This window comes from Macaca nemestrina, chromosome 4, assembly GCF_043159975.1.
Source record: "Macaca nemestrina isolate mMacNem1 chromosome 4, mMacNem.hap1, whole genome shotgun sequence".
Lineage (NCBI taxonomy): Eukaryota > Metazoa > Chordata > Mammalia > Primates > Cercopithecidae > Macaca > Macaca nemestrina.
The window spans coordinates 143,576,868-143,598,977 of NC_092128.1; the positions used below are offsets into that span (position 1 = coordinate 143,576,868).

The 22,110-nt window shown below is 43.4% G+C and overlaps 1 protein-coding gene across 3 annotated transcripts in view; it reads left to right on the forward strand.

The window, feature by feature from the left end:
• The window catches only part of LOC105466335 (S-adenosyl-L-methionine-dependent tRNA 4-demethylwyosine synthase TYW1), a 252,872-nt gene that overhangs the window by 110,246 nt on the left and 120,516 nt on the right, over positions 1–22,110 (forward strand). For all 3 annotated transcript variants that reach the window (XM_071095310.1, XM_011715316.3, XM_071095311.1), the window contains 2 exons: positions 1,564–1,741; positions 21,379–21,514. In XM_071095310.1, coding sequence (XP_070951411.1) covers positions 1,564–1,741; positions 21,379–21,514 — 314 coding nt within the window. The remainder of the gene's footprint in view (positions 1–1,563; positions 1,742–21,378; positions 21,515–22,110) is intronic.

A 22,110-nucleotide genomic window follows, 5' to 3' on the forward strand; every position in this document is an offset into this window, starting at 1 on the left:
CTTTAGAAATCCTGATGCCCGAGGCCCCTCCCCAAAGACTGTGATTTAATGTGTTTGGGATACGGCCTGGACATTGGGATTCTTAAACGTTTTTTGGGTAATTCCAGTGTCCAACTAGAATGAGTAGTGTATGCCAGTGGCTACCTAACTTGTCTGCACATTGGAATAACCTGGGGCGCTTCGGAAACTATGAATTGCCTACACCCCTCTGCCAGAGATTGGCGTTCAGTTGATCTGACCTGTAGCCTGGATTGTGGGAATTTTAAGATTCCAAGGTGATTTCTAACGTGCAGACAGGTTTGGGGCCCTCTGGTTTCATGCAGTGGCTTTTAGCCTTGGCTATACGTAACAATCATCTGAGAAGCTTTAACAAAACTCATTGCCCAGGCTTGCACCCACTCTGATGAAACAGACTCTTTGGAGGTGGACCTAGGTGGCAGTATTTTTTTTTTTTGAGACGGAGTCTCACTCTGTTGCCCAGGCTGGAGTGCAGTGACACCATCTCCTCTCACTGCAGCCTCTGCCTCCTGGGTTTAAGAGATTCTCCTGTCTCAGCCTCTCGAGTGGCTGGGATTACAGGTGCCCGCCACCACGCCCAGCTAATTTTTGCATTTTTAGTAGACAGGGTTTCACCATGTTGCCAGGGTGGTCTCGAACTCCTGACTTCAAGTGATCCACCCACCTTGGCCTCCCAAAGTGCTGGCATTACAGGTGTGAGCCACTGCACCTGGCCTATTTTTGTTTTTTGAGACAGGGCCTTGCTCTGTCATCCAGGCTGGAGTGTAGTGGCACGATTGTGGTTCACTGCAGCCTCAATCTCCCAGATTCAAGGGATCCTCCCACCTCAGCCTCACAAGTAGTTGGGACCAAAGGTGTGTGCCACCACGCCCAGCTACTTTTTTTTTTTTTTTTAATTTTTAGTAGAGACAAGGTCTCACTATATTGCCCAGGCTAGTTTTGAACTCCTGGGCTCAAGCAATTCTCCTGCCTTGGCCTCCCAAAATGCTGGGATTACAAGTGTGAGCTACCGCACCTGGCCTGTGGCAGTATTTTTTGAAGCTCCTCAGGTGATTCCAGTATGAAATCTGAAGTATTCCAGTATGAAGCCAAAGATAAGAATGATTAGGTCTCTTCTTTTTCTCTCCTATACAGTTTTGGATCAACTACATTTACTTTCCCAGCTTGAGGAATGATTGGTCTAGAAGAGGCTTATTCTTATGCAGATATACTGAGTTCATTTTCTTAGATCAACATGAGAGAATACAAAGCTAAGCAAATTATGCAAAGGGACTTATTCTGCATCCCAAATAATTAGCTAACAAAGCTAGTTTTGCCTGCTTATATTGATGTAGTTTAACTGGTACCAAAACTAAGAATGAGGTTACTGACTGATTTTTCTGATTTAGTAATTCTAGTCCCACCCTGTCCTTTGGCCTTTGTTTTGTATTCTTTGGTATCAAAAATGAATTTGCTCTATAAAATCAAAGCATCATTAAGAAAAATGTAAGTCACATCCTGTATCTGTGCGCTATGTAGCTGAGTCCTTCTCACTGTATTCTGCAGGAGTACCGGGCGTCAAAGCAGAGCGCTTTGAAGAAGGAATGACGGTAAAGCACTGTGCATTGTCCCTCGTGGGAGAACCAATAATGTATCCAGAGATCAACAGGTTTTTGAAGCTGCTCCACCAGTGTAAAATCTCCAGCTTCCTGGTCACAAATGCACAATTTCCTGCGGAAATCAGGTGAGTTCTCCAGCCTATCGGAGAGATGCTGCGTGAATCTATGTTTCACTGCAAAGTAAAACTAATAGGCATTAATGCAATCAAATAGGATTTATTGATTACTTACAACATACAAATGTCGGGCTTTGGGAGGTAAAGATGGTCCTGCTTTTCAAAATCTGTTCTACTAGGGACAAACATTAGTAAAAAGACTAGAGGCACAGATACGTCGCTAGGGGAATTCAAAAGAGAATGAATTTTTTTTTTTCCAAATGGGAGAGGCAGGGTGAAACTTTCCAGAGAAGCTGTCATTTAATTGTTTTTTTTTTTTTGAGTCGGAGTCTCACTCTGTCTCCCAGGCTGGAGTGCAGTGGTGCGATCATGGCTCACTGCCACCTCCGCCTCCCAGGTTCAGGTGATTCTCCTGTCTCAGCCTCCTGAGTAGCTGGGTCTACAGGCGCCTGGCACCATGCCCAGCTAATTTTTTATTTTTTATTTATTTATTTTTTTAATAGTGATGGGCTTTCACCATGTTGGCCAAACTGTTCTCGAACTCCTGACCTCAAGTGATCCTCCTGCCTCAGCCTCCCAGAGTGCTGGGATTAGAGGTGTGAGCCACTGCGCCTGGCCTAATTTTTATCTTTATGTCTGGGAATAGTACTTGAGAAGGTAGGAAACTATATTGTTGTTAAAAAGGAACTTCCTGAGAAAGACATGGAGTTGTGGTATTTGTGATAACCATTATGTAAGTGTAGTTTATTTAGACCACAGAGTGTGCGAGAGGGGCAGGTGGAAGTCAAGTTGGGAAAGTTGGGATTAGATGGTCTAGGACTTCAAATGTGGTCCTTTCGAACGATCTTGCTTCTTGCAGAGCAGTCTACTGGCGTGGTATACAATGGGGGAGACAAGAAGCAGCAGGAACCTAGATAGGAGATTATGATGTTTGCTTAGGTCAAAGTTATAAGGGTGGAAGCAAGTCAGTGGGAATGAGGGAGTCTTAAAAAAGATGCTGTTAAGCCGGGTGTGGTGGCTCATGCCTGTAATTCCAGCACTTTGGGAGACTGAGGCGGGTGGATCACCTGAGGTTGAGGTTCAAGACCAGCCTGACCAACATGGAGAAACCCCATCTCTACTAAAAATACAAAATTAGCTGGGCATGATGGTGCATACCTGTAATCCCAGCTACTCGGGAGGCTGAGGCAGGAGAATCGCTTGAACCTAGGAGGCGGAGGTTTCAGTGAGCCGAGATTGCACCATTGCACTCCAGCCTGGGCAACAAGAGCGAAACTCCGACTCAAAAAAAAAAAGATGCTGTTGAACGATTGCTAGGTACGATTGGCAAACTGCTTGTTTGGCTCTGAGAGGCTAGCGGAGAAGAGGACTAGGTAATTACACTGAGGGTTCCAGCCGTGTTGATTGCTAGGATTATGAGGCCCCATAACAGCAGAGGGCTCTTGTAAGGAAGGGTCAGGTTCAGGTGGTAGGATGATGAGGTTGGGTTGGACAACTTAAAGGGAGGGCTCTCCTGATAGGGATGTGTTGGAACCGAACTGTCGATTCCCTCCTGGGCAGGGGTCGCCACAAAGGATCACCGACACGAGATTCACAGCAGAGAGTTATTTATTACTAGCGCGCTAGGGTCCCAAGCTCTAAGTTGGCCCTGGGACCCCAAGTGCTTGTTACAGGTTGTTTATATAGGCAAACACAAGTTCAAACACAGCTTAGGGCGCGAAATTCAAACAAAGCTTTAGGCGCGTGGTAATTGGGTCTGTCTATGGCCTGAGCAAGGTATCTTGTTCTGATTGGTTGGGGCGGGACCTTAGGAGGTTCCTTCCTGGAATTGCTGATTCCGGGAGCATCGGGGACATTGAGTCAGGGTGGGACCCCATGAGGTTATCAGGGTGGGACCTTATGAGGCTATCAGGGTGGGGCCCCGTGAGGTTATCAGGGTGGGACCCCATGAGGCTATTTCCCGGAATTGTCTTTCTGTTTGGGTTCTGGGAACATCGGGGGGCTATCCGTGGCCATCTGGGGTTTAAGTTTCATGATGGCCAAGCTTTCTAAATTTTATGAGGCTTAGGAATTATGAGGCCTAGTTTCAGATGGTCAAAGGCATCTCCTGGGGCCTCTGGGGAAATGACCTGTTTTTGTGTCATACTGGGACTAGGCACATGCTGTAGCACCAAAAGTATTATTCAGTTTTACTCGTCTGTTATTTATTGGTGTTTTCCCCCATTAGACTGCAAGTTCCTTGAGGTCAAGACCTCTGCTTATGTATCTTGGTGCCATTTTTTGCCTGGTGCACTGTAGGTGCTCAGTACATGGGTAGTGAAATATTGGGGAAACAGGAAAAAAAAACCATCTTTTTGAATTCAAGTTTGTTTCCTAAACACTGGCCAATAAAGTAAGGTTGTAAGAATTAAAGAAAGAAGAGAGAAACACGAAGGGCGGCTTAACAGTTAACAGGTTTATTTTGAACCTGGGAGGGACTTCTCACTGAGCTAGGTCAGAAGCCACACTGTTACAGACTAAGAGTTTTGAAGGATTCAGGGTGCGAGAGTTTATCAGAGGCCTGGACTGCTTCTGTGCCTCTTTGTTGTGCTTATCTGGGAGGGAGAGGTGTGTGTCTGTTCCCATACCTCTTTCTGCAGCTGCAGGCGTACCCTCGAGTCAGCTTTTAGCTTCCCTACCTTACTGCACCTGAAGGGAAAGGAACGTGCTTATTAAGGCCCACTCTTTTACTGGAGCCCAGTGTATGAGGGTGAAGTTTGGCAGTTACCCAAGAGACTTTCCCCCCACCTCCCTCTGTGCCCCAGGGATCTTATCTGTTTTTTTTTGTTTGTTTGTTTGTTTTTTTTTTAGGCGGAGTCTCGCTCTGTCGCCCAGGCTGGAGTGCAGTGGCCAGATCTCAGCTCACTGCAAGCTCCGCCTCCTGGGTTTACGCCATTCTCCTGCCTCAGCCTCCCGAGTAGCTGGGACTATAGGCGCCCGCCACCTCGCCCGGCTAGTTTTTTGTATTTTTAGTAGAGACGGGGTTTCACCGTGTTAGCCAGGATGGTCTCGATCTCCTGACCTCGTGATCCACCCGTCTCGGCCTCCCAAAGTGCTGGGATTACAGGCTTGAGCCACCGCGCCCAGCCATCTTATCTGTTTTTACTGTCTGCTGTTTCTGGCTGCTTCTAGTTGGAAGTGATTTCCTTGAAATGCCTGAAGCTAGAAAGGGAGCTGGAACTTAAAGTGGGAGGGTTTGTCTGACATGACGGTGCTCCTGCTCTGTCAAAGATGTGACAAAAAGGTGAAAATATTTGCAAAAAAATGAAGACCATGGTTATTTCTAGAAAGATTGATCACATACACTCACACACACACAGTCAGCTTGAAATATTTATTTATTTATTTTTGAGACAAAGTCTAGCTTTGTCGCCCAGGCTGGAGTGCAGAGGCACAATCTTGGCTCACTGCAACCTCCGCCTCCCAGGTTCAAGCGATTCTCCTGCCTCAGTCATCTCAGTAGCTGGGACTACCGGCGCATGCTACCTCACCAGCTAAGAGACGGGGTTTCACCATGTTGGTCAGGCTGGTCTCAAACTCCTGACCTCAAGTGATACACCCACCTCGGCCTCCCAAAATGCTGGGATTACAGGTGTGAACCACCAAACCTAGCCTGAAATGTAATGTCATAGGAAATCGAAGAGTTGATTAAAATTATTAGCTACCAGGCAATAATATGAAAATCAGTGTATTATCATAAAGATAGCTAAGCTATTACTTTTTGAAGCTGTATAAAAAGGTGAAGTTAAAAAGTTTTTAAGAAGTCAATGTGTCTATTTTACATAGGGTTGCTGTTTCTGTTTTTAAACTTTAGTTGGGTTTTAAATCCCTGAATTTTCACATGGCTCATGCGGGGGACATTGGGATAGAGTGATGTTTGGGGTATATGCATAAAAAAAGGGAGTCTGTCTTAAATTAAAGGCATACATCCCTCAAAAAGAATGGAATCTGTTAGTGGTAGGATGTAGTACTTTTTTGCAAAATGATAACCAGAGAAAATTCATTGTTTGATCATGAATGGAATTGTCTGTGAATGCCATCATGGATTGAGGAAAATTATAGAGTATGATATAAGATATTTACCCGAAAACATCCAGCAAAATGTTGGGCACATTTGGTAGATGTTGTTGAGTCTCTCTTTCCCTCTCTTGCTGGTGAGTCTTCTCAGGCCTGCAGAGGGATCATGGAATGCCACAAGATGTTCATACTAGCCTCGATTGCCATCTTCAACAAACAAAAGAGATAGGACGGCATATGATTCCAAAGAAATATTTCGTCATTTACTAAACCTGACTGGCAAATGAGGAGGGAGACAAAAAGGAAGAAGTGAGGTGGCAGGATTGGGGTAATAGGAAGAGTAGCAGACTTCTCCGATCCTGAAAATGAGAGTTTAAAAAGTGGATGGGTTTACTCTATCAGGAATCATCAAGAAAGAAAGAATGAATGCTTAGGAAATAGAGGTTGCGCTTTTGGATTTTTTTTTTTTTTTGAAATGGAGTCTCGTTGTGTTGCCCAGGTTAGAGTGCAGTGGCACGATCTCGGCTCACTGCAAGCTCTGCCTCCAGGGTTCAAGTGATTCTCTTGCCTCAGCCTCCCAAGTAGCTGGGACTACAGGCACCCGCTACCATGCCCAGCTAATTTTTTGTATTTTTAGTAGAGACGGGGGTTTCACTGTGTTAGCCAGGATGGTCTCGATCTCCTGACCTCGTGATCTGCCTGCCTCAGCCTCCCAAAGTGCTGGAATTACAGGTGTGAGCCACTGCGCACAGTCACGCTTTTGGATTTTTTCTTTCTTTTTTTTTTTTGAGACAGAGTCTCGCTCTGTCGCCCAGGCTGGAGTGCAGTGGCCGGATCTCAGCTCACTGCAAGCTCCGCCTCCCGGGTTTACGCCATTCTCCTGGCTCAGCCTCCCGAGTAGCTGGGACTACAGGCGCCCACCACCTCGCTCGGCTAGTTTTTTGTATTTTTTAGTAGAGACGGGGTTTCACTGGGTTAGCCAGGATGGTCTCGATCTCCTGACCTCGTGATCCGCCCGCCTCGGCCTCCCAAAGTGCTGGGATTACAGGCTTGAGCCACCGCGCCTGGCCTACACTTTTGGATTTTTAAAGCATCCTTGAAGCTCCTATTACGAAGGGTGCTGTGCTTCAGGGAGCAGGCATGCAAACTGTGTTGCATCTTTTAGGGTATGTCCTTCCCTGACATAATAGGGAATATGCAGAAAGTAGCCATTCTAGATTCAGATCTCAAAAAGTGGGCATATCTTTGTTATCCATTGAAATACCCATCTCGAAAGAGAAGAACAAAAGCAAGTCTGAGGTCTACAGATTACTGCTAGGATATGGGAATAATTTCTGATAATGCGAGTCTGGTATACATGGTTTGAGGACATAATCTTTCAGCTTACCTTTTTCTGAAACAGAGCAGTCTTCTTGGCTTGGGAATAATGTATGTCCAAATGTTAGGAGGTCCTAAGTATAAGACGACCCTCCTACCCCCACATTTCCCAATGAAAGATTTGAATTATCTAGAAAAAACTTCAAAAACAGAATGATGAGAATTGCCATGCTAGATACTATGATGTGTCATAAAACCACAAGTTTCAAATACTCTGGACTGTAGAGTAGTGAAACAAGATAGTCTTCAGATAGCCTTTACTTTTAAAGTAATACTTTCAGGACTTGAGGCCTCTCTGAATTAAACTAAGGATGCTCCCTGCCAACCCCCATATCCCAAGAGAAAACAGAAAGAAAAAGTTTTCTAAGAGGAGATAATCTTACTTATTTCTGTGAATAGGAGGAATCAAAATACCAGTTGTCTCTGGTGTCTTAGTTTCTTGCAGAAAAATAAGGCTGTAGATTAACTAATAGAACACAGAGGCCATGTATTTTGGAAGTTTCCTTTAATGTCGATAATGCTAATTCTATACAGCAAGTCAGCTCATACAGTTCAGCTATTTGCTGAGCCTCTTGCAGCCATTTCATCTTTGAGCACACTGTAAGAATTAAAGAAAGAGGAGAGAAACAAGAAGGGCAGCTTGACAGTCGGTAGGTTTATTTTAAACCTGGGAGGGACTTTTGACCTTACACACACACTAGGAAGTAATACTGTTCTCTGGGTGGTTTGGTGGCCTATTTATTTTTTATTTTTTTAATTAGAATTTTTTTTTTCTAAGTAACTGCAATACCACCTGTACTCTGGTATCTTTTGAGGGGAATCTAGACTTTGTCAATTGTCTGTATTATATTCAGACTAGTGGCTTTTTCGGGGTACTAAACCTTTCCCTAAAAGGGTTTCAGTCTTCCTTCCAGCTCCAAAGCATATGACTGTGTATTAATCTGTTCTCGCATTGCTATAAGGAACTAACTGAGACTGGGTAATTTGTGAAGAAAAGAGGTTTAATTGACTCACAGTTCTGCGGGTTGTACCGGAAGCATGGCAGGGGAGGCCTCAGGAAACTTACAAACATGGCGGAAGGCAAAGGGGAAAGCAGGCACATCTTCACACAGCAGGAGGAAGAGAATGAAGGGGAAAGGGAAGTGTTACACACTTTTAAACAACCAGATCTTGTGAGAACTCACTCATTATCACAAGAACAGCAAGGGGGAAGTCCCCATCACCCAACCACCTCCCACCAGGCCCCTCCTCCAATATTGAGGGTTACGAATTCAACATGAGATTTGAGTGGGGACAGACAGAGCCTAATTATATCAGACTCTTTACTGACAGTTCTGTCCCTGAGAGTAGTTTTCACAATGAGTGGTCCTCCAGGAGTTTTGGGAGAGCCAGATATTGGTTGTGGTTGCTGTATAGAAGCAAACACCTTAGGCAAATGAGAAAGTTTTTGCTCTCTGAGTAGCTTTATGCTTTTGTTTGTCAGAGGTTAATAAAAGTGACAAGAATGTGTAACACACTTCGTGTTAATAGGCCTGGTGGTGATTAGACAAGAAAAAAGCCATTTCTTGATAGGAAAGTACTGATATATTTTAACATGTGTCAGTTCTCTTTTGCTGCAATCACTCACCTCAAACTAACAAACAATCATTTATTTAGCTCATAACTCTGCAGATCAACCTGGAAGTCTTTTGCTGGTCTCAGTGTTGTTCACTGGGTGGATCTGCCAGGGCTGGCTGATTGACGATGGGCTGGCCTGGGACCCAGGGGCTGCTATTCATGTGGCCTCTCATCCCCCAGCAGCTCTGCCACACTTTATCACAGCGTGGCCGAGTTTCAAAGAGCAGTGAGTGGGGCAAGCTCCAATGCACGAGCATCTTTCAAGCCTTTGCTTGTATCACGTTTGCTCACTTCCCACGGACCAAAGCAAGTCACGCGGCAGAGCTTCAAGTCAATGAGAAGGCACCCAGATCTACAGGGCAGGGGCACTTGGGTACTGGGACAGGAGGAGTCGATGGCCATATTTGCAGTCTACATACAGCACAACAGACCACACTTGTCAAGGAGTATAACCTTGAACTTACTGGGGCTCAGTATTCTTCAGGAGCTCAGTTGATGATTATAATTATGTGAATAGCCCAGATGATATACAATCAATTTTCTCCTTAAGCCCAGAGGTCTCAAACCCTCAGTTGATAAGAAGTAGGTTTTGCTTTTCCTACACCTATTTACCACTTTTTTTTTTTTTTGGAGCCAACATTGAAAAATCAAGAGGTTTTACATAAAATCTGGACTTTTGACTTTGAAAAGATGATCTGGCAAAAGTTGTCAAGAGCCAAGGAGTAGTTATCTTTTCCAGGAAGCCCTGTGGTTTTCAGTTTCCCATACTCCTCCCGTCTTGCTGTTTCTTCAGCCCTGAGGCTGAGTGTCATCTGCCACTTGTCAGAGGAATTGCACGGTTGATTTTCTTATAGCAGAGAAATTCCTGTCACGATTTCTAAAAAAGTGAAATAGTGAAAGGAAGACTGAGAGGCCACATAGTCCCAGAAAAATGGAAGAAAGCATATCACTTTAAGGAGAGAGTATTCTTGTGTGTTTCATAGGCAATCTGCATTTTGATGCACAAAGAACGTTTGAGTGAGGAGAGAATATTCTTTTTTTTTTATTTTTATTTTTTGGAGACGGAGTTTCGCCCTTGTTGCCCAGGCTGAAGTACAATGGTGCGATCTCGGTTTACCACATCCTCCACTTCCCGGGTTCAAGTGGTTCTCCTGCCTCAGCCTTCCGAGTAACTGGGATTACAGGCATTTGCTACCAAGCCCAGCTGATTTTGTATTTTTAGTAGAAACGGAGTTTCTCCATGGTGGTCAGGCTGGTCTCAAACACCCGACTTCAGGTGATCTGCCCACCTTGGCCTCCCAAAGTGCTGGGATTAGAGGCGTGAGCCACTGCACCTGGCTGGAGAGACTATTCTTGTGTATTTCATATGCAGTCTGCATTTCGGTGCACAAAGCACTTTTGAGTAAGGAGAGAATATTCATGTGTGTTTCATATGCAATCTGCATTTTGATACACAAAGAATTTTTTTCCCTCTTAAAAGTGACTTGCTCGACTCACATTATTTCGTTGGTCCCTGTAGACATGTGAGTTTAGAACTTTGTTCCAGGGCACGGTACCATCTGTACATTCAGCTTTGCAGTCAGAGAGGTTCATCATAGCTGATGTTACTGCTGCCATAGAAGACTCCATGGAATCATTTCTTATACATCACTCCACGCGGTGATGCTGACGACACCTTGGTAAAAGCAGATCTCTGTATGGCATCGCGTTGTGAGGCAAGGAAGTTGTTGAGGAGGATGTTGCGCAACACTGAACAGCTTCTTCCCTCTGAGGAACCTCAGAGAACTGGTTTGTTCTTACCTTGTGGACATTTGAATCCTGTAACAGTGTCTCCCACTTCATGAGTGTGCCAGAGTTCAGAGTCAAATCTGTAGTCATTTGTAGACTCACGAACTCCTCGCTTCATATTTAGTCCACGTTAATTGTTTTGTATCATAATCATCTATTTTATATTATTTTAAAATTTACATTAGAATCTCATAGCTCTTTTTTGGTGAGTACTGTAAATCTAAAGCTTTTTAGCTGCTGGCAGGTTTATCATAAGACAGAGCTGTGCTCAGCATTTAACTATGACATGATTAACTTCTCAGACTCACCTCCTGCTTCCAAACTTCATCCCTGTGTACGTTTACTTTCGAACACCTTTTTCTTGAAACTGTAGGAACTTTATTCTCTTTTCTCTGCTGCTTCTGTGCTTCTGTTATTTTGTTTGCTTTGTGTTTTGTTTTCTTTAGTTTTTGCTGAGGCATTCACCACATCTTTTAGAGAACCTCCATAAACTGGATGTCTCTTTGCATATTAGGTGCATAGTATATGTTTGAAGAGATGAGTGAAGTTTAATAAACGTGCAGTTTTCTTGTATGTGTTAGCTCAAAATGGTTCCAGAAAACAGCTACAATGAAATGAAGATTGAATACCGCCTGATTCTTTCAATAGAAGTTTCTTTCAATAGAAGTAAATACTGCCTGAGTCTTTCAATGGAAGTTCTGCGCCCCCAGCCTATCTTGTTTGCACTAAACATATGAAGTTTAAAATCTAATTTTCTCTCCTGTCTTTGAATTTGTGGAATACTTTTCTGAAACATGCCTGTCTGCATGGGCTAAAGAGAGAGAGAGAGAAAGTGCAGAGAGGTGGCAAAAAGCTTTGGCTCTGTCTGGAAAAGATCTAGATTTGAATCTTGACTGGATCTCCTAGTGTCTTTCTGACATTGGAGGATAACTTTTCAGTGCCCGCTTTCCACATTTGTAAAATGATGATAATAATAATGACTACCTTATGGTGGCATTGCGAGTATGTGAGATAAGACATGAAACACAGAAGTTTCACCTTTGGAAAGGCAGGCTAAGTAATGTTGGTCAAAATATACTTTAAGGCAAAACCCATTAATTACTTGAGGTAAGATTGACTTTTTTTTTTTTTTCTTCAGAGACAAAGTCTCATTATATTGGCTAGGCTGGTCTTGAACTCCTGCGCTCAAGTGATCCTTCCACCCTGGCCTCCCAAAGTGCTGGGATTACAGGTGGGAGCCACCATGACTGGCCAAGATGGACTTTTTTTTTTTTTTTTTTTTAAGATGGAGTCTCGTTCTCTCTCCCATGCTGAGTGCAGTGGTACAATCTCGGCTCACTGCAACCTCCACCTCCCAGGTTCAAGCAATTCTCGTGCCTCAGCCTCCCGAGTATCTGGGATTACAGGCAAGCACCACCATGCCCAGCTAATTTTTGTATTTTTAGTAGAGACGGTTTCACCATGTTGGCCAGGCTGGTCTCAAATGCCTGACTTCAAGTGACCTGCCTACCTTGGCTTCCCAGAGTGCTGGGATCACAGGAATGAGCTACTGCACCTGGACAAGATGGACATTTCTGTTTTGTTTTTTTTTTTTTTTTTTTTTTTGAGACGGAGTCTTGCTGTGTCACCCAGGCTGGAGTGCAATGGCCAGATCTCGGCTCACTGCAAGCTCCGCCTCCCGGGTTCATGCCATTCTCCTGCCTCAGCCTCCGGAGTAGCTGGGACTACAGGCACCCGCCACCTCGCCCGGCTAGTTTTTTTTTTTTTTTTTTTTTGTATTTTTTTTAGTAGAGACGGGGTTTCACCGTGTTAGCTAGGATGGTCTCGATCTCCTGACCTCGTGATCCGCCCGTCTCGGCCTCCCAAAGTGCTGGGATTACAGGCTTGAGCCACCGCGCCCGGCCAAGATGGACATTTCTTAATAATAAAACACCAGAAACATAAAATCATATAACAACTCAAACTTTTTAACACTGAATAATGTAGTCTCAACATTGACAGACTACAAAGGGGGAGAAATAATAGATTTTTAACTGATTTCTCTGAAAGTGATAAATCAAAATTAGTAGGAGTATTGAAGATTTGAGCAATGGAATTAACAGATTTAACCTATATCACAGAAATAGAGCATTCCAACCAGAAACTTTGGAATACAGATTTTTTCTTTTTCTTTTCTTTTTTTTTTTTTTTTTTTGAGACAGGGTCTCACCCTGTCACCCAGCCTGGAGTGCAGTGGTGCGATCTCAGCTCACTGCAGCCTCTGCCTCTCGAGTTCAAGTGATTCTCCCACCTCACCATCCCCAGTAGCTGGGACTACTGGCGCACGCCAGCACACCAGCTAATTTTTTTATTTTTTGAGGGAAACGGGGTTTCACCATGTTGGCCAGGCTGGTCTTGAACTCCTGACCTCAGCTGATATGCCAGCCTTGGCCTCCCAAAGTGCTGGGATTGTAGACATAAGCCACCACGTCTGGCCTGAATACAGTTTCTTTTCAAGAGCACAGAACTTGTTCACAGAAAAATTACCAAATGGCCATTTGCTGAACATTATAGACATTTCAAAACAGGGTTGAAATTGTATAGAGTGTGATATCTGAACACAATGGAATTAAATACCAAGAGATAATTAGAATATTCTGGAATTTAAGCAACACACTTCTTATTTACTTATGGGTCAAAAAGAAGGTACAGTGGAAATAGAAAATATATTGATGAATGATTGATAGATAAGAAAACAAAATATGTGGGTTGGATGTCAGCAGAAATAGCAAAGCACAGACCTTAAAAATCCTGTTTCTCCATGAAAACAATGAGAATACTGGCAAAAATGGTCACAAGTGACTTTTTCTTACCTGTGGAAATTAACCAAAGGTATGCAACAATGTAAGGAGCATATATTCACAAAAAAATGGCTGCATTTCAGTAAGAAAAATGAGCTTTGTGATGTTAACTTGTTCTATTCCATTCTCACTTTCCCTAGCCTTGAAAACCAGTTGCTTGGCCGGGTGCAGTGGATCAGGCCTGTAATCCCAGCACTTTGGAAGGCTGAGGCAGGCGGATCATTTGAGGTCAGGAGTTCAAGTCCAGCTTAACCTACGTGGTGAAACCCTGTCTCAACTGAAATACAAAAATTTAGCCGGGTGTGGTGGCGGGCACCTGTAAGCCCAGCTACTCGGGAGGCTGAGGCGGGAGAATCACTTGAACTCAGGAGGCAGAAGTTGCAGTGAGCCGAGATCACACCATTGCACTGCAGCCTAGGGGATAGAGCAAGACTCCATTTTAAAAGAAAACAAAAAAGAAAACCAGTAGCTCACAACCACAGTAAAAACCAGTAGCCCGGCAGCTGTGGGAGGGGGCAAAACAGAGTGGGAACTTCTTCAAAGTGTCATTCCTAGGAAATTGTCATTATATATGACTTGTATGGCAAACCTGGAAACTTTCTCTCACAGGGGTTGTCTTTACTTGAAGTGATTCAAGTTTGTCTGGTGCAAAAAGCCTTTGTCTGGATGTTTCTCCTAAACCATTACGGACGATTGTTTAACTTCACAAAGCTGCCTCAAGTGGCATTAACAGCTAGGGCAAACAAGCAGCTCACCAATAAATGTAAAAGGAAAAGCTGGGCCATGAGATGTCATAGAGGACTTTGAAAAGCTCCATCATATTCCTGGGAATCTCCAACACCACTTACACGATCAGGGCTGTAGGCATGCTGGAGAAGAATTGAGAAGGCCCTGTGCCCTTGGTTCTTCCTGAGTAAGCAGGCAGCGAAAACCAAGGCAGAGTTGCAAACTGCCTGCCTGGGTGATGAAGGGAAAATTACAGAGCCCCTCGACAAACGCTAGGAGGCTTACCAGTTGGAAGCATTTAAGGATATTTCTGTCCATTCATAAGCTGACCACTAAGCTAACCAGAGACTTCAGTGGCCAAACACAACAATGAATATTGAATTTGCCAAATTATTTCAGCAACAACAAACAGCAAAAGAGAAAACCAAGAAACAAACAAAACAATATGCCCAAAACCAGGTAACCAACCAAACCAAACAAACCTGGGTTGAGATGTATCTGATTTCCAGAGTTGCCACTAACGTTATTTAAAATAATGGCCAGGCGCTGTGGCTCATGTCTGTCATCTCAGCACTTCGAGAGGCTGGGATGGGAGGATTGTTTGAAGCCAGGAGTTTGAGACTGGCCTGGGCAACATAGTGAGACCCTGTCTCTACCAAAAATTAAAACATTAGCCAAATGTTTTGGTGCATGCCTGTAGTCCCAGCTACTGAGGATGCTGAGTCAGGAGGGTTGCTTGAGCTCAGGAGTTCAAGATTGCAGTGAGCCATGATCGTGCCACTACACTCTAGCCTGGGGGACAGAGTGAGACCTTGTCTCAAAAAATAAACAAATAAAAAGGAAATGTCTAGTGTTTACTTTAAAGAAACCCACAAGATATACAAAGAAACAAGAATGTGGCCTATACACATGAAAGAAAACAGAGAATAGAATCCGTCTACAAGAAGCCTAGATGTTGGACTTACTAGACAAAGATTTGACATTGGCTATTTTAAGTGTGTTCAAAGAACTACAGGAGAGCATTTCCTTTTTTTTTTTTTTTTTTTTTTTCGAGGTGGAGTCTTGCTCTGTCACCCAGGCTAGAGAGCAATGGCGCAATCTTGGCTCACTGCAACCTCCACCTCCTGGGTTCAAGCAATTCTCCTGTCTCAGCCTCCCAAGTAGCTGGGATTACAGGCATGGGGCACCATGCCTGGCTAATTTTTATATTTTTAGAAGAGACGGGGTTTCACCATGTTGGCCAGGATGGTCTTGAACTCCTGACCTCAAGTGATCCACCCCCCTCGGCCTCCCAAAGTGGTGGGATTACAGGCGTGAGCCACCACGCCTGGCCAGAAAAGCATTTTCAAAGAAACAAAAGTATGAAAATGATGACTCATCAGATAGACTATCACTAAAGTCTCTCAGAGACCCATGGGGCACCTTCAGGCATGCCAACATATTTATAAAGGGAATTCCAGAAGGACTGGAGAGAGAGAAGTGAGAAGAAAGAATATTTGGACAAATAATGACCAAGGACTTCACAAACTAGAATTTGGGAAATTTGCAAATATGTGGAAATTAAACAACACACTGTTAAATAACCAGAATATCAAAGAGAAATCACAAAGTGCGTTCTTTATCTGTAGTTGTTAGAAAATCAAAGAAAAGTCTGGGCGCGGTGGCTCACGCCTGTAATTCCAGCACTTTGGGAGGCCAAGGCAGGCGGATAACCTGAAGTCAGTTCAAGACCAGCCTGGCTAACATGGCAAAATGCTGTTTCTACTAAAAATACAAAAAATTAGCTGGGCGTGGTGGTGGGTGCCTATATTCCCAGCTACTTCGGAGGCTGAGGCAGGAGAATCACTTGAACCTGAGAGGCAGAGGTTGCAGTGGGCCGACTCCAGCCTGGGTGACAGAGCGAGACTCTGTCTCAAAAAAAAAAAAAAAAAGTGCACTCTTTATGTATTGATATGGAATGATTTCTACAAGTTCACAATCTTTTATCCCTTGTGCCCAAAAGTGTTTCAGAATTTTAGAAAGACAATACAGTATATCCACTGTATTTTATGGAACATCTCCAGCACCCTAGCGCCACACACATGTAATTAGTTCTACAATAAAGTATGCTTAGTCACAGAAATGGAAAAATTACCCAGGCACCATGGCTTATGCCTGTAATCCCAGCACTTTGGGAGGCCGATGCAGGCAGATCACTTGAGGCCAGGAGTTTAAGACCAGCCTGGCCAACATGGCACAACCCCGTCTCCACTAAAAATACAAAAAGTAGGCAGGTGTGGTGGTCTGTGCCTGTAAAACCAGCTACTGAGGAGGCTGAGGTAGGAGAATCGCTTGAACTCAGGAGGTGGAGGTTGTTGTGAGCTGAGATCGTGCCTCTGCACTCCAGCCTGGGTGACAGAGCAAGACTGTCTTTAAAAAAAAGAAAGAAAAGAAAAATGAAGAATACAAACAGCCTTGTAAGTCAGATTTCACTTTCAACTAAGTTTGTCTCCAAACTTAGAAAAGCAACCTTTTGGTTATTAGAGCTTTTCGGAGTTTTAAATTGTGGTTAAGAGGTTGTTGGATTGGGGATAAGTGGGAGGCACGGGGGAGCCAGATGCAGAACGGTGCGCTGTGCTGGCTTTTTAATCCATCCATCACACTGGAGCCACGTGACTTTCATCAGCACTGATCTGATTGTGTCACTGGCTACATAAAACTTCAGTAAACCAAACCTAACCCTGGCAGGACATGAGACGTGGCTGCAGGCATCCCCCAATTCCATTTGCCATGTTAGAGCCACGGGGAATAGTTTGTGATTCCTTTATCCTGCGGCAACTCACAGCTGCAGGCCTTTGCATTTCTTCTTTGGACATCCCTGGAAATGATCTCATTCTCTTCCTGATGAACTCTGTGTCCTTCAGAGATCAGCTTTGACTTTGACCTTGTTACATCTTTTGTATGATTTTGCCAAGCAAAATCAACTCACTCCTCCATTTATTCCCACTGCATTTTCCCCACCTTAGTCATGGCGCTGTGTGATGGGACTCGCATCCATCTTCTGTTCCCTCCAGAATGTAAATATTGAGGGCTGAGCCTCTTGGCCTCAGTGTCCAGTTCATAGACAAATGTTGAGTGAAGTGCATAGGCCCCTGAAAGGAATTAAGTTCAGAATTTCTTCTCAAGGACTTCTTGTTTTGGCTTCTCTTAGGACTTTGCAGTCATAATCTGCATTTCACAGATCATCCGTATTCTCTTGGATTTTTCATTTACGGAATACTGCTTGTTACATGTAACCGCTGTGACTTGAACACTGAGCCACACTGTGGATTTTGCCATAATGGGCAGGGTTAGGAGAAAGGCCCTGGAGTCATCTCTGAACTTGAATCTCCTTAATGCTTACTGTTTTTCTTTTCTTTCTTTCTTTTTTTTTTTTTTTTTTTTTTGAGATGGAGTCCTGCTCTGTTACCCAGGCTGGAGTATAGTGGCGTGATCTCGGCTCACTGCAACCTCTGTCTCCTAGGTTTAAGCGATTCTTGTGCCTCAGCCTCCTGAGTAGCTGGGATTACAGGCGCCCGCCACCATGCCCGGCTAATTTTTGTATTTTTTAGTAGAGATGGGGTTTCACCATGTTGGCCAGGCTGGTCTCAAACTCCTGACCTCAGGTGATCCTCCTGCCTCAGCCTCCCAAAGTATTGGGATTACAGGCATGAGCCACCGCACCCGGCTTGACGCTTATTCTTTATAGATTGTTGCACACGTTACTTAACCTCTTGAACCTCAGCTTCATCGTCTCTAAAGTGGGCATAAGTAGCGACTATGTGGTCATTTTATTGTGAGGATTCAGTGAACTGATCAAGAAGGATAAAGCACACGGCACAGTGTGCCAGCTTGGTGAGTGCTAAATCATTCTCTCCTTCTCCTTCACCCTCCTCCTCTCTTCCTCCTGAGCTATTTGGCTTGATCTGACAGCCCCAGATTGTCTTAGAGATTTAGGTTTTAATATCATTGCATGTTTGGGTCACTCGGGTTATTTTTTTATCCCAAGGAGGAGCTTCAGAGTCACTGTTTACTTGGATTTCTTACAAACATAATCTCTCTCCTTTTTTTTTTTTTCCTACAGATATTGTCAGGCCTCATTCTACCTTCCAAGTCTCAGAGCCTTGGAAGGTAGAATGAGGCCTGATAATCTCTACAGAAAGGCAACATGGGAGGGAGATTTTTATATTCGTCAGCACAGTTTTATATGTGATAATTCTTCACTCAGAGATTTAATATTAAGATAAAGGGTTCTTACAATACTCACATCACGAATCCTTGAGCATTTTTACAGAGGACTGGGCTTAAGGTTGTCTATCTTCGATATTGTCTCTTTTTGGGAGAGCAGAGGATATCCTTTTTAATTACTCCCAGCAGTGCTGTGAGATTCTCAGATGCAGGAATTATTATGATGATGATTTTGATGATGTAAGACTCTTTTGCTTTTTGGGAACATTTGTTATCTCTGTATAGAATAGAGACAGATAAGTGACCCTACTGGGAGCCTCATTGTCTCTTCTAGGTGAATAGAGACCAGTGCTAGGCAGAAACAAGATCCCTAAAGCTCAGAAAATATATATCTCCAAAGGCCTCTTTGCTAATTTTGAGCCCCTTAGAAATGAGCTCTATAGTTCCTGGGGACCTTTTCCTCTTCTCCATTCTTCCTCTGCTCCTTGACAAGAGATCTAGAGACTTCCCTGAGTGTAGCATCTCAGACATCTAGTATTGACTAGAATTCCTTAGTGGTAGTGTCAGTGTCCAGGGCTTCCTATTTTGTAAATGTTAGAGTTTTGTAAAAGGAGTATGGCCTTTGGAATGTACTGTTTATAAGCTTAAGTAGTTATGGAAGCATAGTAAAAAGGTCAGGGCAGTTCTCATTTTGCATCAGGAAGCTTTTGACAAAGTCCTGTCAGTATCAGATGATGATAGCCAGCAGTAGCCATTAAGACAGTCCTTTTTTTTTTTTTTTTTTTTTTTTTTTAATAAAAGTCCAGTTAAGGAAGCATAGCTTGTCTTTTATTAAAGGGGCACTCAGCAAAGGGGTGATGAGACAGAATGCTGTTATTACTGATGCGTTTGTTTTACATTTTCAGTAATTAATGTGCTTTGCTCAGTAGTGACACATTACCTGAACTTTGAAGGATTCCCTTAGTATGTCGGTATTGCAGAGGCATTAAAGCAATGAGAGCCTGCCAGGATCTTAATCACCTCTGTCCTACATTTGGTCAGAGCCTCTCCACTTTTAACAGAAGCAAATAGAAGTCTAGACACTTGTGATTTTTCTATATGTCACTTTTCACATCATTGTAAGCATCTGTTTGGCCTATATTCCCTTAAAAATTCTGTCTGCTGAAATCAACAATATCTCCTAAAAAGTAGCTTTAATGTCTGCCTGTGTGGCTGGATAAAAAGAAAAATAGGATTCTTGCTCTTCAAGGTCTTACACTCAAAGATTGATAAGGCTGCTACTGATACGTATATAAAGCACATAAACCATTTTAAAGTGGTGAATTGTATGGCATGTGAATGATATTTTCATTTTTTAAAAATGCATGGACTTTGAAACAAAAAATGTATAAAACTTCTAGGTAAAAATGTGGAATAAATTGTAGAACCCTTATAGAAAAAGAATATTGGGAGAATTTGATCAGAAGATTATTAAGGGGGAATTTCTTTCTTCTAGTTCTAAATTTACTGAAGAGAATGAATTATGAGACCCATTTGAAGAGAGAAGGGGAGAGGCTTTAGAAAAAGTACAGTCTAGGCCGGGCACAGTAGCTCACGCCTGTAATCCCAGCACTTTGGGAGGCCAAGGTGGGTGGATCACCTGAGGTCAAGAGTTCAAGACCAGCCTGGCCAACATAGTGAAACCCCGTCTCTACTAAAAATACAAAAATTAGCCGGATGTGGCAGGGTGCGACTGTAATCCCAGCTACTTAGGAGGCTGAGGCAGGAGAATCACTTGAACTCGGGAGACAGAGGTTGCAGTGAGCTGAGATTACACTACTGCACTCTAGCCTGGATGACAGAGTGAGACTCCATCTCACAAAAAAAAAAAAAAAAAAAAAAAAAAAAAAAAAGAAAGAAAGAAAAGAAAAAGTATAGTCTAGGTTTAATGTATTACTTGAAAGAAATCTAGTAGGGTCGGGTGCAGTGGCTCACACCTCTAATTCTAACACTCTGGGAGGCTGAGGTGGGTGCGTCGCTTGAGCCCAGGAGTTTCAGACTACCCTGGGTAACCTAGTGGGACCCCTGTCTCTACAAAAAAAAATTTAAAAAATTAGCTGGGTGTGGTGGCGCATGCGTGTGGTCCCAGTTACTCGAGACACTGAGATAAGAGGGTCACTTGAGCCTGGGAGGTTGAGACTGTGGTGAGCTGTGATTGCGCCACTTTGCTCCAGCCTGGATGAGAATGAGACCCTGTCTGGGGATTGGGCCAGGGGAAAAAGACCTACTAGAAGAAGAACCTACTAGAAATCTAGTAGGTAGGAAAGAAATTATGAAATGCAGTGAATTTGAGAGAAGTGTAGAATGAATGGTATTCATGGAAACTGATTGTAAAGGCAAGGAAAATAAGAATGCATTTTTTTCTTCTCTTCTTCTGGGCTGTGCTCCTGTGTAAGTATGAGGTTGCTACTGTCCTGGGTCTGCACTACTTAAAGTTCCCCAAATAGGTCCTTGTTTGCCCACCCAAGGCTTGACATGAAACCCATTCCCACTTACAGAAGCATAGGTGTGACTCTATGTCCTTCGAATAAGGCCTGAGCTCTTGGGATTGCTTCTTGTTCCTTAGAAGACTTCCATCAGTGCATTGACGGAGGGAAGTGGCCCAGCAGCACAGACCCCATGTGGCTGGCAGAGTGTGTGGGTGGGGAAGTCAGATCAGAGAACCCCTCTAATTGTGCTGGGCTGATGCTGTCAGACCTGAAGTTAGATCACATTTTGTTTGTTTTCCATTCAAACAGTATTTGAAGAAGGACCAATTGTAAGTAATTCAATATTTTCAATGTATTCGGGATGGTTTCCAGTGATTTAAAAAATAACCAGAGGCCATCCCATTTTGTCACATGATTAAAATGATTAGTTCAGTCTTTTGGGGGAAGTAGAAGTCTCTAGACCCAGTGAAGTGTTTAATCCCCACGTCTATTACAGATTGCAAGTTTTATATCATGGAAAGCCTGATAGAGGAATAACATTTCTTTCTTTTTTTTTAAAATTACTAAGGAACCTCAAGCCAGTTACTCAGCTGTATGTCAGTGTGGATGCCAGTACCAAAGAGAGCCTGAAGAAAATCGACCGCCCACTCTTCAAGGATTTCTGGCAGAGATTCCTTGACAGTTTAAAAGCCTTGGCAGCCAAGGTAAGAATTATGACATCTTTAAAATAAATAAACAACCCTCAGGTGTGTACTGAAGTTAAAACGAAAGAAAGAAGGAAAGATGGAAGAAAAGAACAGAGGTACTTTTTCCTCTTTTCTCTTTAAAATAAAAAAATGATGAAATATACCTTTCAACTTTTTAAAGACTTCCTTCTTCAAGGAATTTTGAACATTTACTATTTGATAAATAATTATTGAGTTCCTCTTAAGTTTGTAGCACTATTGCTTTGTATGTGTCATTTGTTTTTCATTCATTTAGGGAGAGAGTTATATATACTCCCAAAGTTAATTAATAACAATTGGTCCTGGAACCAATTCCCCATAGATACCCAACCCAGAGTCTATGGAAGATTGGTTGTAGGACTCCCCATGGGTACCAAAATCCACAGATGCTCAAGTTTATATAAAATGGCATAGGCCGAGCGTGGTGGTTCACGCCTGCAAACCTAGGACTTTGGGAGGGCGAGGCAGGCAGATCACTTGAGGTCAGGAGTTCAAGACCAGCCTGGCCAACATGGTCAGACCCCATCTCTACTAGAAATACCAAAAAATTAGCCAGTTGTGTTGGCATTAACCTG